At 47.7% G+C, this 16,007-nt stretch overlaps 1 protein-coding gene across 1 annotated transcript; it reads left to right on the top strand.

Annotated features, from left to right (window-relative positions):
* Positions 1 to 3,027: 3,027 nt before the first annotated feature.
* On the top strand, positions 3,028 to 15,889 carry NUBP1 (NUBP iron-sulfur cluster assembly factor 1, cytosolic). Its single transcript, XM_035131491.2, has 11 exons — positions 3,028 to 3,159; positions 3,251 to 3,355; positions 4,521 to 4,654; positions 7,053 to 7,121; positions 9,477 to 9,509; positions 9,892 to 9,982; positions 10,871 to 11,025; positions 12,712 to 12,822; positions 13,728 to 13,830; positions 14,313 to 14,396; positions 15,616 to 15,889. Exons 1-11 carry the CDS (start codon positions 3,114 to 3,116, stop codon positions 15,666 to 15,668), a joined length of 984 nt encoding a protein of 327 aa, XP_034987382.1. The 5' UTR covers positions 3,028 to 3,113; the 3' UTR covers positions 15,669 to 15,889.
* The last annotated feature ends 118 nt before the right edge of the window (positions 15,890 to 16,007 follow it).

Below are 16,007 nucleotides of genomic sequence, written 5' to 3'. Positions count from 1 at the left end.
ACGAGGCAATAAGGTCTGGTGTGGCATAATCATTACAAGTGCGTCTAGTGTACAAGAAAGTCACTCCTGGATCAAATCTTTCCGGGGGGGGGGGAGGTTTAAAACCTGGCAGGCACTGTGCTGAGGCGAGTTGCACAGATGAGGATGGTGGGAGCCTCCCCCCTGCGCCCGATCCGGATCCTGAATCTTCCCAGGATCAGGGGTAGAGTATAGATTTGGAACAGTGGTTCGCAGAGCGACATAGTTCAGAAGAGAAGACAAAGATTGGGAAGAATTGGGTGGTGAACAGCTAGGAGGAGAAGAACCAGGAGAGAGAGTGTTAACAGATTCCGGTTCGCTGGAAAGTATGCAGCCAATCGGTCCAAGGTCACAGAGAATAGAAAATGTAGCTGCACAGAAGGCACAGTGGTTGCGAGAGATCAGTTTGCAAGATGAAGAAGTGACGAGGGTGACTCGGGGGGCAGGGAGTAGATGTAAACATTAACTGGGAGCACCTTCACTCCGAGAATGGACTCTTTGTTCTTTCACTGTGATAATTAAAATCTCTTCAAATGGTTGTTGTTGTTTAGTAATTTAGTCATGTCCGACTCTTCGTGAACCCATGGACCAGACGCAGGGGCCCCCAGACTACGGCCCCCGGGCCGGATGCAGCCCAATTGGCCTCCCAATCCGGCCCGCGACGACCCCTGCCGCCCGCTGCCGCCGCCCGCTCTAACGGCGCACAGCGCGGCGTCGATCTTCCAAATCGGGAAAAAAAACGCCGAAAATCCTTTGTGCGCATGCGTATGGGCCTCTCCCGACCCAGAAGAGGTCATTTCCGGTGCACTTCCGGGTCGGGGGAGGCCCATACGCATGCGCACAAGCGATTTTTGACGATTTTTTTCCGACCGTGTGTGTGTGCGCGCATGCGCATGGGCGCGCACTCCCCCGCCCTCCAGCCCGCTGCGCGCGCACTCCCCTCCCCTCCGGCCCGCCGCGCGGTCGGCGCGGTGGGCACCGGCCCGAAGCCAAGTAAGTCTGGGGACCCCTGAACCAGAGCATGCCAGGCACTCCTGTCTTACACTGTCTCCTGCAGTTTGGTCAAACTCAGATGGGCAGGGTATTATTACTATTATTATTATTCAGGAATAATATGATTGCCTGGCCTCGCTTTGCCAAAGCAAAGTTCTTTGTTGTTGTTTAGTTGTGTCCGACTCTTCGTGGCCCCATGGACCAGAGCACGCCAGGCACTCCTGTCTTCCACTGCGTCCCGCAGTTTGGTCAAACTCATGTTCGTAGCTTCGGGAACACTGTCCAACCGTCTCGTCCTCTGTCGTCCCCTTGTCCTTGTGCCCTCAATCTTTCCCAACATCAGGGTCTTTTCCAAGGATTCTTCTCTTCTCATGAGGTGGCCAAAGTCTTAGAGCCTCAGCTTCAGGATCTGTCCTTCCAGTGAGCACTCAGGGCTGATTTCCTTCAGAATGGATAGGTTTGATCTTCTTGCAGTCCATGGGACTCTCAAGAGTCTCATCCAGCACCATAATTCAAAAGCATCAATTCTTCGGCGATCAGCCTTCTTTATGGTCCAGCTCTCACTTCCATACATCACTCCTGGGAAAACCATAGCTTTAACTATACGGACCTTTGTCGGCAAGGTGATGTCTCTGCTTTTTAAGATGCTGTCTAGGTTTGTCATTGCTTTTCTCCCAAGAAGCAGGCGTCTTTTAATTTCGTGACTGCTGTCACCATCTGCAGTGATCAAGGAGCCCAAGAAAGTAAAATCTGTCACTGCCATTACTTGGGTGCAAGTTCATTCAATGAGAGTCCCATTGAGCTATGCAGAAGTCACTGTGTTTTGAGAAAGAGAGCTGGATGTCATTGGCAAATTGGGGGCACCTCGCCCCCAATGGCCGCTCCTAGTGTCTTTGTGTATAAGATATTAGACGGCACTGGGGATAAGAGGGTCTTTGGGTGGTTTTGTGTGGTTTTTAATATTGCTTTTTAACATGAATAATAATTACAGTCATTGCAACCAAGGGGACCTTAGGGGTACAGGGCAGGCAATACATTTCAACCATGAGTTATTTTAATTGTAAAGGTAAAGGTAAAGGGACCCCTGACCATTAGGTCCAGTCGTGACCGACTCTGGGGTTGCGCGCTCATCTCGCATTATTGGCCGAGGGAGCCGGCGTATAGCTTCCAGGTCATGTGGCCAGCATGACAAAGCCGCTTCTGGCAAACCAGAGCAGCACACGGAAACGCCGTTTACCTTCCCGCTGTAGCGGTTCCTATTTATCTACTTGCATTTTGACGTGCTTTCGAACTGCTAGGTTGGCAGGAGCTGGGACCAAGCAATGGGAGCTCACCCCGTCACAGGGATTCGAACCGCCGACCTTCTGATCAGCAAGCCCTAGGCTCAGTGGTTTAACCACAGCGCCACCTGGGTCCCTATTTTAATTGTACTAGGGGAGAAATGGGCAGCTCTTTTTCTTTTGCAGTATAATATTCATACAATTAAAAAAAGTTCCAGTAAATTTTATTTTATTTCCTTTGGTTATTTTCACGTTTGTGTGTGTGTGTGTGCTTTTAATGCTAGCACGACCCGTTGTTTTCAGCTAGGCTCGTCTGGATTAGTTTTAAGAACAACGTGTGAGCGAACGTCCACGTGTCACGGGAAACACGCAAAGCCGCTCGAGTTCTCTCAGCAAACTCGCACAAACTCACCTCGGCGCCATCCAATCGCTAACGCCAGATCAGGCCACGTGACACGGCGACACACACACACACACACACACACACTCTCTCTCTCTCTCTCTCTCTCTCTCTCTCTCCCCCCACCCTCCCAGCTCGCCTTCTTTCAGTGCTATCCCCTCGCACGACGACCCGCCATTAAGCATACGCATGCGCACCTTTGCCGCGGGCCATCGGGAGGGGGCTCCGGGATGCCGCTGCTCCTCCTTCCTGCTGCTCGGGCCGTAATCGGAACGAACGTCACCGGCTTAAGCTCGGGGAGGACCCATTTTTCGAGCGCGCTACCGGAAGTGGGGAAAGGGGGACTCCTTTGAAGGTGGCGCTCATCGCCGGAAGTGCCTGTGTTTGTGTTTTCGCCCCGTATCTCTTCAGCTGGTTCTGCCATGGCTGCGGCGGCTGGGCCGGCCTTGCTGGACGTGCCGCCTCAGGGTGAGGGGAAAGGCAGGGGTAGGCGGTGGGGGGGTGCTCTTCTCCGGCTTCCACTAACGCGGGGCCTTCTCTTTCCTTTCGCCTCTCCCAGAATGCCCAGGCACCGGCAGCGACCAGGCGGGCAAGGCCGCGGCCTGCCAGGGGTGCCCCAACCAGGGCGTGTGCTCCTCCGGGGGGCCCGTGGGACCCGACCCAGGTAAGGATCGCATGGAACCGTGGAGTTGGGAGGGGGCCCGGGGGGCCATCTAGCCCAACCCCTTTGCAACGAAGGAGCCTGGTATGTTTAGCCTGGAAAGGAGTGGGCTGAGAGGAGATAGGAGAACCCGCTTCCAATATCTCAAGGGCTGCCCCACGGAAGACAGGGCAGGCTCGTTTTCTCCTGCTCCGGAGGGTAGGACTTGAACCCATGGCGACAAGAAAGGAGGCTAAGGCTCAACATCTTTCTGGCAGTAAGAGCTGTTTTGGCAGGGGAACAGTCTCCCTCGGGAGGTGGTGGGCTCTCCTTCCTTGGAGAGCGTTTTAAGCAGAGGTTGGATGGCCGTCTGTCATGGAGGCTTTAGCTGAGATGGACTGGATGACCCTTGGGGGTACATTCTAACTCTGTGATTCTATGATTATACAGTGCAGGAATCTCAACTAAAACATATAATCTCAAGCGGGGGGGGGGTACTGCCAGGCTGCTTCAGACGCAGGTTTTCTAAATTCCCTTCCTAATAAACCTCCCTCCCTCCCCTATTTTCTAAAAAGAAGCACAAATGTTGTAACCTTTTCTCATAGGAGAGCCACACTATCCCACTTGGATCATGTACTTCTTCATACAGCACTTAGTCAGGGGTGGTGGCCACCAACTAGAGTACTAGACAGATTCATGGAGGAGGATAAGGTTATCAGTGGGCGCAGCCTCAGGGGTTGGACGCACTGGTCCTTCTCGACTGTACTTGCTGAAGTCCACAGGAGGGTGAAGGAGAGTGCCGTTGTGCCTGAATCCTGCTTGCTAGCTTCCCATTTTGTGAGAGCAGAATGCTGGATTAGATGGGCCATTGGCCTGATCCAGCAGGCTCTTAATGTTCTTGTTTTGGTTTCCCTTTTCTGATCTCCCCCCCCCCCCCCATTGTGCAAATGTGGCAATGGGCAAAGCTTCACCTGCTGACTTTATTTGGTACCCCATGACTTGTACAGGCATCTATTAGAGCTGTAGCATTATGAATATCTTTTAGCAGAAATTAATCTGCAAAGCTGGTTAGGTAGTTGATAGAGCTCCCTAGGAAATCAGCACCTTCATGCTGCATGAGGGAATAGATTCTGTTTAGAATGGCATCCTTCCCACACGAATTCTGTGCTTTGCCTTTTTTCTGCCTAAGCTATTGAGGAAATCAAGGAGAAAATGAAAGCTGTGAAACACAAACTGCTGGTGTTGTCTGGGAAAGGAGGCGTAGGGAAGAGCACATTCAGTGCTCACTTGGCGCATGGCTTGGCTGAAGATGAAACCAAACAGGTGAGTGTGATCCTGTTTATACCTTTTGTTTGTTTTTGAAGCCCATATTGTTCAATTGCAAATGGTGACAAAGGAGACCATTCATCTCTAAATATTGACATGGTTGCAATAAGTGATTTAAATAAAAGTAGTTTCAGAAATAATGTAGCTTCGGTTTAAAATGGACAAATATTGTATTTTTCTAGGGCGAAACTATTTATTTTTTATTTTGTTTAAATATATTTGTTGATTTTTGCAACAACACAACATAGAAAAAACAGAACAAAAACATAATACGTACACAACATAACAAAATATCAACATTACAACAAAAACAACAATATTTCCAATTTTATATCACGTATCTTTGTCGACTTCCTCCATTCCCTCCCAACTGCGTTTCTTTATATCACTTCCTTAGTAATGCGAAACAATTTATTATGTTGTTTTATAATTCATTTGTTTTGTGTTGCACAGGGCATAGTATACAGTTCTCCCAACCCCTTTTTAAAATCCTCACAACAACCTTGTGAGAGGGGTTAAGCTGAGGGGGTATTACTAGCCCCTAGTGCAGTGTTTCTCAACCTTTTTTGGGCCACGGCACACTTGTTCCGTGAAAAAAATCACGAGGCACACCACCATTAAAAAAGTTTAAAAATTTAACTCTGTGCCGCCCTATATTATAATTATGACTGTAAGAAACACTTGCCAAATATTGCTTTCCGGCGGGTCAGCGCTGTGTATTGGCGGCCGCCAGGCTCGTTTGCACTGAGCTTTGGGAAAGAGGAGGAGAAATATTGCTTTCCGGCAGGTCAGTGCTGGTTATTGGCAGCCGCCAGGCTCGTTTGCACTGAGCTTTGGGAAAGAGGAGGAGAAATATTGCTTTCTGGCGGGTCAGTGCTGGTCATTGGCGGCCGCCAGGCATGTGACAATGCAAATCGCCCTTCTCGTCGCCGCACGTCGCGGCACACCAGCCAGCTAGTGTGCCGCGGAACAGCGGTTGAGAAACGCTGCCCTAGTGAGCCTCACAGTTGAGTGGTGGTTTGAAATATCCCCATTCCTAATTAATGCTCCAACCACTACTCTACCCTGGTTCTTAAATAGTTCATTTTGCTAATAGCGATAATGGATGTACCTGTAGGAACTAATGGAAAATATTCCAGAAAGTAGATGAAGAGTGAGCCTTTATTCATATGTTGTATTAAGAATATTGCACATGTTTTTCCTTGTCCTATTTATGTGATATGACAGCCAAACATAACTTTGGAAAGTAGACACAGGTGTTAGGAACTTTTGGCCCTCCAGATGTTCCTGAACTACAGGATGTTACTGAACTACAGTTCCTATCCTCCCTAGTCATTGGCCGTGCTTGCTGGGACTCCTGGGCGTTGTAGTTCTGCAACATCTGGGGGGCTAGAGTATATTCACCTCTAGTATACATTTTTGAAAAAAGTTTACAGCCTTTGAATAACTACCAATTAACTGCATGCATGTGTGTTTGTGTAATCTTACCCGGATGAAGAGCATATCTCTGTCTACTCACATATACTACACTGAAATCAATGGATCAAATAAACATGCAGTGCTACCTCGGGTTAAGTACTTAATTGGTTCTGAGGTGCTATTCGCACCCCAAAAAGTACTTAATCTGAGCAGCGATAGTGTGCGAAGCACCGATAGAGCGCTTCTGCGCCTGCGTGAACCACACAGATCGCTTCTGCACATGCGCGCGCGGCGGAACCCGGAAGTAAACACTTCTGGATCCACTGAGTACTTAAACTGAAAGTACTCAAACTGAAGCGGACTTAACCCGAGGTATGACTGCACTTGGAACTGGACTTCACATCGCTTCGCTATAATTCACTTTGATATTCCTAGTGTTTGGAATTTTTCATGTATACCAGGGATGGGTAACCTTTGGTCCTCCAGATATTGGGCCCCCAACTCCCCATCAGCCACAGCCAGCATGGCCAGTGGGGCAGGGATGATGGGAGTTGACTGAATAGCATCTGGAGAGCCACAGATTCTCTATTCCTGATACGTAATCATGGCAAGGTCATGCTTCAAGTGCCGGGCCTTAAGTTGCCAGAAATGGCACCATCCGTCACAAGAGGGAAATGCCAGCAGGCTTGGGGGAGTCCCTAGGTTTGCAGTACAAAAAATATTTTGGGGGGGAAAGACCTAAAGGGGGGGTTACCTCAAAACAGCCCAATGAACATACTTAGTGATCACAGTGTGCTGACTTACTGCTGGGGAGAAGGGGACAAAAATGTCTGGTGGAGGGTGTTTAGTAACTTGGAACAGGGCACGACCGTCCACAGCTCTGAAAAACCCTGGGCAGACATGCAACGTTTTGTTGCAAGTCATGCTTGCACACTTCTAACTTCCCCTTCCTCAACTTGCTCCCAACTCCCTCCAGGTTGCCGTGCTGGACATTGACATCTGTGGTCCATCCATCCCTAAAATCATGGGCCTGGAAGGGGAACAGGTATGATATGACTTCATAAATGGAAGAAAACACTGTGGGACCACCGCCATGTCTGATCTGCCTGGTCAGATGTTTCTTTAGGGTTTTGTTAGACTTGGAAGTGCGTCTGCCCTGTAGCTGTCTTCGGGAATAGGTACCGCTGCAGCAGGAAGGTAAACAGTGTTTCCATGCACTCTGGCACTCCTCATTCTGTTCTGTTGCACCAGAAGCGGTTTAGTCATGCTGGCCACATGACCCGGAAGGCTGTCTGTGGACAAACGCCAGCTCCCTCGGCCTGAAACAAGATGAGCGCCACACTCCATAGTTGCTTTTGACTGGACTTAACCATCTAGGGGTCCTTAAAGGTAAAGGGACCCCTGACCATTAGGTCCAGTCGTGACCGACACTGGGGTTGCGGCGCTAATCTCGCTCTATTGGCTGAGGGAGCCAGCGTACAGCTTCCAGGTCATGTGGCCAGCATGACAAAGCTGCTTCTGGTGAACCAGAGCAGCACACGGAAACGCCGCTTACCTTTCCATTTATCTACTTGCCCTTTGACGTGCTTTTGAACTGCTAGGTAAATTTATAAGCCAAGATTTGGGCTGAATGAGCATAGGGTTCCCTTTCAGCTTTGCTTCAATGGTTCTTTCAGCAGGGAACAGCTGCTTAGACTGCACAAAATTGGTGATAAACCACTACCATTTAGCTTCTGTTAAAATGCTCGAAAATGAAAAATGACTTGGGAGGAGTCTTGATGAGTCTCTGTGCAGGGTTTGGCTCACCAGGAGCCTTTGTTAGAATGAAAAAATGTGGTTTATGTGTGGGGGGGAGTAGTATGTGTTTATGTTACTAGGGTTGTCTACACGTAGTGTCTCTACCCTGTTTATGAACAGGTGCTGCAGTCTCTGGCTCTCTTTTTCTCTGCAAAATATATTGTGTTGCAAAGATCCAGGCCTGGAGCGAGCCTCAGGGAGTTTACATGTTAAGTTCTGTATTACCACCTACCTTTTTTCCAGTAACGTTTTAAAAACTCCCTGTCACTTGCAAATTGTGAGCAGCAGCAGGGTATTGAGGTTCTTATTAGATAACTGGTGTGCTTGTTCTATGCATACTAGCCCTTGACCTAAGTTTGTGCTGGTGGGGGGAGGCCAGAGGTAGACGAGGACGAGGACAATTGGGGATGGGAGCCAAAAGGGATTTATTTTTATAAAAGTATTTCCAACTGGCTTAATAGTTTTTTAAAAAACAAACAAACTCCGTGAGCTGTATGTACAATATGGAAACAATAGCAATTAAAATAAATAAACAGCCTAAAACTAATAAAACAATATAAAAGCAAGTAAAACAAATTTAAGGGGGCCTACACACATAAGAAAGGGTCCAGTCTTATAGTCAGGGATAGCCTGGGCAAAAAGTCTTTACAAGACATCTCCAGCAACTGCTTCAGGTTCGGCAGAGGGAAGGGCATTCCACGGAACAGGGTAATAGCAGAGAATGCCACTAGAGCAGGCATCCCCAAACTTCGGCCCTCCAGATGTTTTGGACTACAATTCCCATCTTCCCCGACCACTGGTCCTGTTAGCTAGGGATCAAGGGAGTTGTAGGCCAAAACATCTGGAGGGCCGCAGTTTGGGGGTGCCTGCACTAGGGGCTTCACCACCCTATGGTATTCTGTAGGATATGGTGCCACAAATAGAATTTGCCCAGCTGATCTGACAGGTGTATACAGCAGCAGGCAATCTTTCATGTAACCTGCTAAAAGTGGTTAAGGGGTTTATGTTTTAACAACATGGCCTTGAATTTAGCCCAGTAGCTGATGGGCAACCAGCGCTGTCCCCTCCGTAGCTGTGGAGTGTGTGTGTGTGTGTGTGTGTGTGTGTGTGTACGTGCTCCATTCAGAAAAAAACTGCAGCATTCTGCACCAGCTGCAGCTTCTGGACCAGTCCCAAGGGAAGCCCCACGTAGAGTGCTTTAGACTACAGTCACGAGGTTCCCAATCCAGGCAGAGCTGTGGTAAAGCCCTCTGCAAACAGTCTGTCCAGACACCTGGGAAAAGCAATGTGTCCCACTCTTGGCAGCCCACTTCGTGGGGAGAGGGAGGGAGTAAAAAGGGGTGGCCCCACCCATTGGTGCTATTATTTGTTTATTTGATTTCTCTACCTCCCTTCGTCTCAGAATCACAGGGCAGTTTACAGTATAAAAACAGGAAAAAGAAATGCATACCAAAATAACAAAAGCAACATAATCCATGCACACCCACAGTTACTTTGCTAGTTTTGCCTCCACCCAACACTCATACAGCCCCTAATGGAATGCAGCCTTTGAAAGAAACCTGCTCCCCAGACATACACTAACATAAAATGTTTACTTTTTCAGGTTCACCAAAGTGGTTCTGGATGGTCTCCAGTGGTGAGTTGTTGTTTTTTAAAAAAAATCATGTGAATACTCTTCCTGGTTCATGGAGGCAATGATAATGGCACCTTTCCAAAAAGAGAGAGCGAGAGAGAGTGTTGGGGGTGGGCAGGGGAAATAATCTTGTTATGTGCAGTGCCTCATCTGTGTTGGAATGTATTTTGATGCTGAACTTCCTGAAGCTGCCTACTGGCTGGTTGTATGCCAAGTGATTTGCATCAGGAAAACTAGGCTGGGTACCAGAAAGTTCAAGTTTTCACTTTGTTTATACACACACAGACATCTGTGCTAGAAGTGGTAAGACAACCACAGCTGCTTGTTGAGTTTATTTAATCTACACTGTCTGTTTTGCCAAACATGTATGTTCTTTTGCTTGTAGTACGTTGAAGAAAACTTAGGAGTCATGTCGGTGGGATTCTTACTCGGCAGCCCTGATGATGCTGTTATATGGAGAGGACCAAAAAAAAATGGTTTGTATCTCACAATGATCTGTACCAACACAGACTTGCCTCATAGAATGCAAGGGATTGAAGTTCAATTAGCTCTGTGCTTATTTTTTAAAGCCTTAGTTCATAACATTTTAAGTTACTTTCACTGTTTGATAGGAACTGGCAACATTTCTGGTGCTTTGCTTGCAGGCTGGTCACACAGAAAAGAAAGGAAGAGGGATTGTGAAGCTGCAATGTAGAGTCACACTTGATAAAATATGACTTCTGTCAGCTCATGGTAGGGATGAGTTGGGGCTAATAGCATTGTGGCTTTAAGGGTATTTTTTATTTCTTTTAATTTATGAATAGCATATCTCGAGAGAGGCTTTCAACAGAGTTCACAAGGTAGCTGACACACACAAAAAAGTTTTAAAACCAACCAAAACATCTTCAAACTAGAAATCAAAGTAACTTAAGTAACAGTTGCATTATCTATTCTAGGAAGTAAAAAAACACTAACCCTGTTTCAAAATTCAGCATTTTCTATGCATTGGGTTTCAGCTCCACCAATTACGAGCTGAGAACCTGCATCATCTGGCTTTGTCTGTTTGCTTACGCACATTGCTCCAGTGCTTCTTAAACCACTCCAGAAACCGGGGGGGGGGGGGGGGAGAGATCAGATGTTGTTTCCAGACCACCTTAAGTATGCTTGTCAGAATGGAACTGTGTAGAGTTCTAAGTTCAGTTCCCTCCCCCACTTCTCTTTTTTTGCTAGTGCATGTTACACATGCTTTTAGACCTCTAACGGAGACAGCAAACACCTCTGAGACACGATTCTCATTTGAGCCATAGAAATGTTGGCAGCTGCGATACAGTTTCAGGGGGCTAAATATAAACACCCAACTTTAATCATGCATGTTATGTTTCCAGGAATGATTAAGCAGTTTCTCCGCGATGTGGACTGGGGTGAAGTCGACTACCTTATTGTAGATACACCTCCAGGAACATCGGATGAGCACTTATCTATAGTACAGTACCTCAGTGCCGCCAACATAGACGGGGCAGTGGTAATCACCACCCCTCAGGTAAGGTACACAACTTTAGGGGTTAAAACTCAGAGATTTAGCTGAGTAGGAGACTCACGGCGCATTCAAACTTCCTATGCCCAGCAAGTGTGGGTCTGAGTGGTTTCCCACTTGTCCCAGGCATGGATCTGAGTGGTTTTGCCTTTGCCCCAATGCTTTTCCCCTGGAAAACACACTCTTTAGCGCTAAATCGGAACCAACAGCAATCTGCAGAAAACCCAGTTGCCATTTGTTCCAATTCAGCGATAAAGATTGGGCTTCCCCAGGGGGAAAGCAGTGGGGCAAATACAGGTGGGGATAAGCCCTAACTAAATGACTTTTGCTCAGCTCCACCTGTCTCATTTTCTTTTTCTTTTTTGGAAACTTCAGTAGGAGGGAATGCTTTGATTTCACTGTGTAAAAACTGGGTGTCAGACCCAGATTGAATTCGTATAGTAACTAGTTCTCTAGTTCAATATAAAAATAAGGTTAGGATTTCTGTCAGAACAAGACACCTAGAATACAATAAAAATGTTAAAACAGTGCAAAAGGTGGGAGCATAATGGGAGGGAGGGCGGGCTTGCTCTTCTGCCAGCGAGAGCCAGTGTGGTGGTGTGGTTAAGAGTGGTAGACTCGTAATCTGGGGAACCGGGTTCATGTCTCCGCTCCTCCACATGCAGCTGCTGGGTGACCTTGAGCTAGTCACACTTCTTTGAAGTCTCTCAGCCCCACTCACCTCACAGAGTGTTTATGGTGGGGGAGGAAGGGAAAGGAGAATGTTAGCCGCTTTGAGACTCCTTAAGGGTAGTGATAAAGCGAGATATCAAATTCCAACTCTTCTTCTTCTTCTGCCGACTGCGCTGTAGGAGCCAGGTGCAGTCGGGTTTTATATGTTGCTGGCGGACCGGAGTGGAAGCATCCGGCTCACAGTCTACCAGCGAGGGTACTCCCACTAGTGGGCCCCTAATTGGCACGTTCTAATTGAAGGATTTGGGCAGGCAATCCTGCCCTGCCCTGCAGCCAGCCGGATTCTAAGTGGCTGGGCTGGGGGTGGCGGCTATTTTGGCTGCTGGGGATGGCGGCTGACCAACGAGGGGCGACAAGCACCGCCCACCCAGAAAGAGGGTAACCAGCCATTCTCTAATCTCAAATACTGCTTTAAACCAAGAATGGGAGGAGTTGTGCCCCCCCCCCCGTGCTGTTTGTGCTCTAACTCCCATCAGCCGCAGCTGACATGGCCAGAGGTCAGGGGTGGTGGGATTTGTAGTCCAGCAAAATCTGGAGAATATTGGCGATGACGGGACTTAACAGTTTCGCAACAACCGGACGACTTCAGACTCCCATCCCTGCTCTCAGCGCAGAGCTGTCACAACTAATAGCGTAGTCCTAACCAATATGCTCTGTTGAATGCATTGGGGCTTGTGGGTAAACAGATTGCAGCCTGAGTTTATCCAAGGGGAGGCTGTAGGGCAATTGCCCTCTGGGAAAAGGGCTTTAGGACAGACTTCACATGTCCCTATGGTAAGAGAAGGCTCAGCTTTGTCATTTGGCTCCCCTTTAGTTGTGCAAAAAGGGCCTTTCAACGAGCTGTACAGCATCCCTGCGAAATAGGCTCTGCTGTCTCATTATAATAAAGGGGGGAGTATCAAACAGATCTGGGGAACCTGAATCAACATTCTGTTGGGTTACTGTTCTGTTTTTAAATAGGAAGTTGCTCTTCAGGACGTTCGGAAAGAGATAAACTTCTGCCGTAAGGTGAAGCTGCCAATCATAGGAGTAGTTGAAAATATGAGTGGCTTTATTTGCCCGAAATGTAAGGTAATATTTCTTGCATACATTTAAGCATGAGAATTATTCTTGCTCTACCGGGTGGTGCTGTGGGTTAAACCAGTGAGCCTAGGGCTTGCCAATCAGAAGGTCGGCGGTTCGAATCCCCGCGGCGGGGTGAGGTCCTGTTGCTCAGTCCCAGCTCCTTTCAACCTAGCAGTTCAAAAGCACATCAGAGTGCAAGTATAAATAGTTACCACTACAGTGGGAAGGTAAATGGCGTTTCCGTGTGCTGCTCTGGTTCGCCAGAAGCAGCTTTGTCATGCTAGTCACATGACCTGGAAGCTGTACGCTGGCTCCCTCGGCCAATGACGCGAGATGAGCGCCGCAACTCCAGAGTCGGTCATGACTGGACCTAAAGGTCAGGGGGCCCTTTACCTTTACCGGGTCGTTAAGCATCAGAAGAATGTCTCCCTTAAGCTGTTTTGATGAGATGCTACCCTGCATTTTCCCCAGCTTTATCGCGACTGTCACACAAATTATTGGTGTTATTCATTCACAATACCTTCCACATTCTGACAGGATTTGGATCCATATTCCCCAGGAGTTTTGCGGCCCCTGCTCAAGGCTCATTGAGGCAAACTTGAGTTGGCCCCTAATACCAAGGATGTTTCAAGATATGCCCCCGTTTCTGTCTGGCTGAGCACTTTGAGTGGCAGGACTGCAGCCCTATCGATGTTGGAGTGGGAAGTGTTAGGAAGACAGGAAGCTGCCTTATACGGAGTCAGATCATTGGCCCGTCTAACTCAGTATTGAGGATTATAATCCAGATGGATTTGAAGTGTATTAGGCATTATAAGACTCACATCTGCTGACCGAAAGCTTACAACCAATCTCTCTTTTTCTTTCTTTTTGTATCTGCTGGGTTCATGTTTAATGGCATCTTCATTTTACAGAACGAGTCGCAGATATTCCCCCCGACAACTGGTGGCGCAGAGGCCATGTGCCACAGTTTGAACGTGCCTCTCCTGGGCAAGGTGCCTCTGGACCCACAAATAGGTAATGCCACACATTGAAGCACCGTCCGAGCTTGCTCACAGTCTCACAGTCTCGTTATGCTGAATATATTCAGTGGGATTTAAGTTGCATGCAAACAAACAGTGCATATCTCTTTATTGCAGGGATAGGGAACCAGTGGCCCTCCAGAAATTATCAGGCTCCGGTTCCCATAAGGCCGAACCCACATGGGCAGGGGTCTCAGGGAATTGTAGTTTAATGGGTCTGGCAGTAGCAGCCGGCATAGAGTTAGCAGCTGTAAGTGGGGCGAGAGGCTGAATTATGCCACTTACTATCATACAGTGGGAAACAATTTTCCAGCTACATCTGGAAGTCTTTCAAATTTCCCATCCCTCTTGTGCTGGGTTCTTTGCAACAAAAATGCAAGTGTGGGGTGGGAGAAAGACTGTATTGAGCTAAACACTGCCATCCGTCTTTGTGTCCTTTGTTTGACTGGGGTCTGCTTGTGTCTTCCGCCGGGCTAGGAAAAAGCTGTGATGCGGGACACTCGTTCTTTTCCGAGGTACCGAATTCTCCAGCTACGTTATCCTACAGGAGCATCATCCAGAGTGAGTACAGTATCCCAGAAAGAGGCTGCAACCGAGAAACTTTTGCACTCCTCCATATTTTTAAGGTGCCCCCACAAGCGACTCTTGGTAGCTCCAAATGGATGCTTTCCATGTTTACCATGATGGGCCCAGCCAGCCAAGTCTGCTGCTGAAAGCATATGAATGGCTGGGAGCTCTCGTTCTTTTCTAATGGCATGTCTAGGATTCTGTGCACAACAAGAACTAGAAGTGACTCATACCTAGCCTGAAAGGTGTTAAACACCTAACCGAGTAAGTCACAAGTTACTAGGTTTTCAGTTCTAGATCTGATTCCCAGATCTGATTCCCCGCTGCCAGTTCCTAATTAAAATGTCCCCACTTTGAGAACTAAAGAGGCATACTTGGGACCCTCGTACCTACGGGACCGCCTCTCCTGGTATGCCCCGTGGAGGATCTTAAGGTCCACAAATAACAATATTTCGGAGATCCCAAGCCATAAGGTGGCTAGATTGGCCTCAACTAGGGCCAGGGCCTTTTCAGTGCTGGCCCCGACTTGGTGGAACGCTCTCTCACAGGAGACCAGGGCCCTGCGGGATTTGTCATCTTTCCGCAGGGCCTGCAAGACGGAGCTGTTCCACCTGGCCTTTGGGCTGGACTCAGTCTGACCACTATGTTTTTCCTCCCTTATGGTTTTGATTTGGGCCATTTTAAAATGAGACTGCAATTTTTAAAAAAAAAAATTAAATCTGGGTTGTATTTTAATCCACATTTTAATCGATTGTTTTTCTTTCTTTTACATTTTGTTGTGATCTTGTTGATGTCAGTCGCCCTGAGCCCGGCTCTCGCTGGGGAGGGCGGGGTATAAATAAAAATTTATTATTATTATTATTATTGATAATATTATTATTATACTTCACCTTGTGAAAATTCATACTTCTGTTTCAAAATGAGCTGACATCAGTGGAGGCAGCTCTCCCATGACGGAAGGTGACTGCTGCAGTGAACTCTGCAGCTAAGGATGGGCAGAGTGAAGGGGTACATTAATGCTGGGGCCCAGGAAATTCTCCAGGGCAAATCCTCCAATGACCACAGCTCCACTTCTGGTCAAACACGGCTTGCGGTGGAGAACGCCCAGTGAATTGTGCTGCATGCACTGAGAGGTGTGTGTTTGCATTTCCAGCCTCCAGGCCAAAAACCTGAGGCAGCATTTTGATGCATCTTGCATTGTGTCTTTCTGCAGGAATCCAAGACTTCTGTAGCCACAACCACCCGCAGGAAGAAAAAAATACCTGAACAGCAAACTTTGGAAGGGTCCATAGGAAAGCGTTGATCGCCTTGAGCCTGTCTGTATAGGAATATATAAAGCCTTTGTTTTGCAAGCAAATAAAAAAAATTTGAGTAATGTCCTGGCTTTAGTCGACTTTTCCTCCCTGTCTCCTCCCTTTTGGACAGCGGCACAGCATGCCTGTTTCAGAACGTATACACATGTTGCAAGTCTGCTTCTGATTGCTAGATGAGCCTTAAGGGCTGTTGCCTTCATCAACAAAGTCCTTGAACATTTATTTATTTAAGAAAACCTGTACACCACTTGGTTGTGTAAAAGAAAAAGCCATTTACAAAGAACATAAAACA

Source organism: Zootoca vivipara, chromosome 14, assembly GCF_963506605.1.
Source record: "Zootoca vivipara chromosome 14, rZooViv1.1, whole genome shotgun sequence".
Taxonomy (NCBI): Eukaryota; Metazoa; Chordata; class Lepidosauria; order Squamata; family Lacertidae; genus Zootoca; species Zootoca vivipara.
Note: the sequence above shows the minus strand (reverse complement) of the source record. Positions and strands in the feature narration are given on the sequence as shown.

Bases quoted from the DNA above. Each gene is read 5' to 3' on its own strand.
- NUBP1 (XM_035131491.2), top strand. From the start codon at position 3,114: ATGGCTGCGGCGGCTGGGCCGGCCTTGCTGGACGTGCCGCCTCAGG. The intron at 3,160-3,250 runs GTGAGGGGAAAG...CGCCTCTCCCAG, and splicing joins GCTGGACGTGCCGCCTCAGG to AATGCCCAGGCACCGGCAGC. The intron at 9,510-9,891 runs GTGAGTTGTTGT...TTTTGCTTGTAG, and splicing joins GTTCTGGATGGTCTCCAGTG to TACGTTGAAGAAAACTTAGG.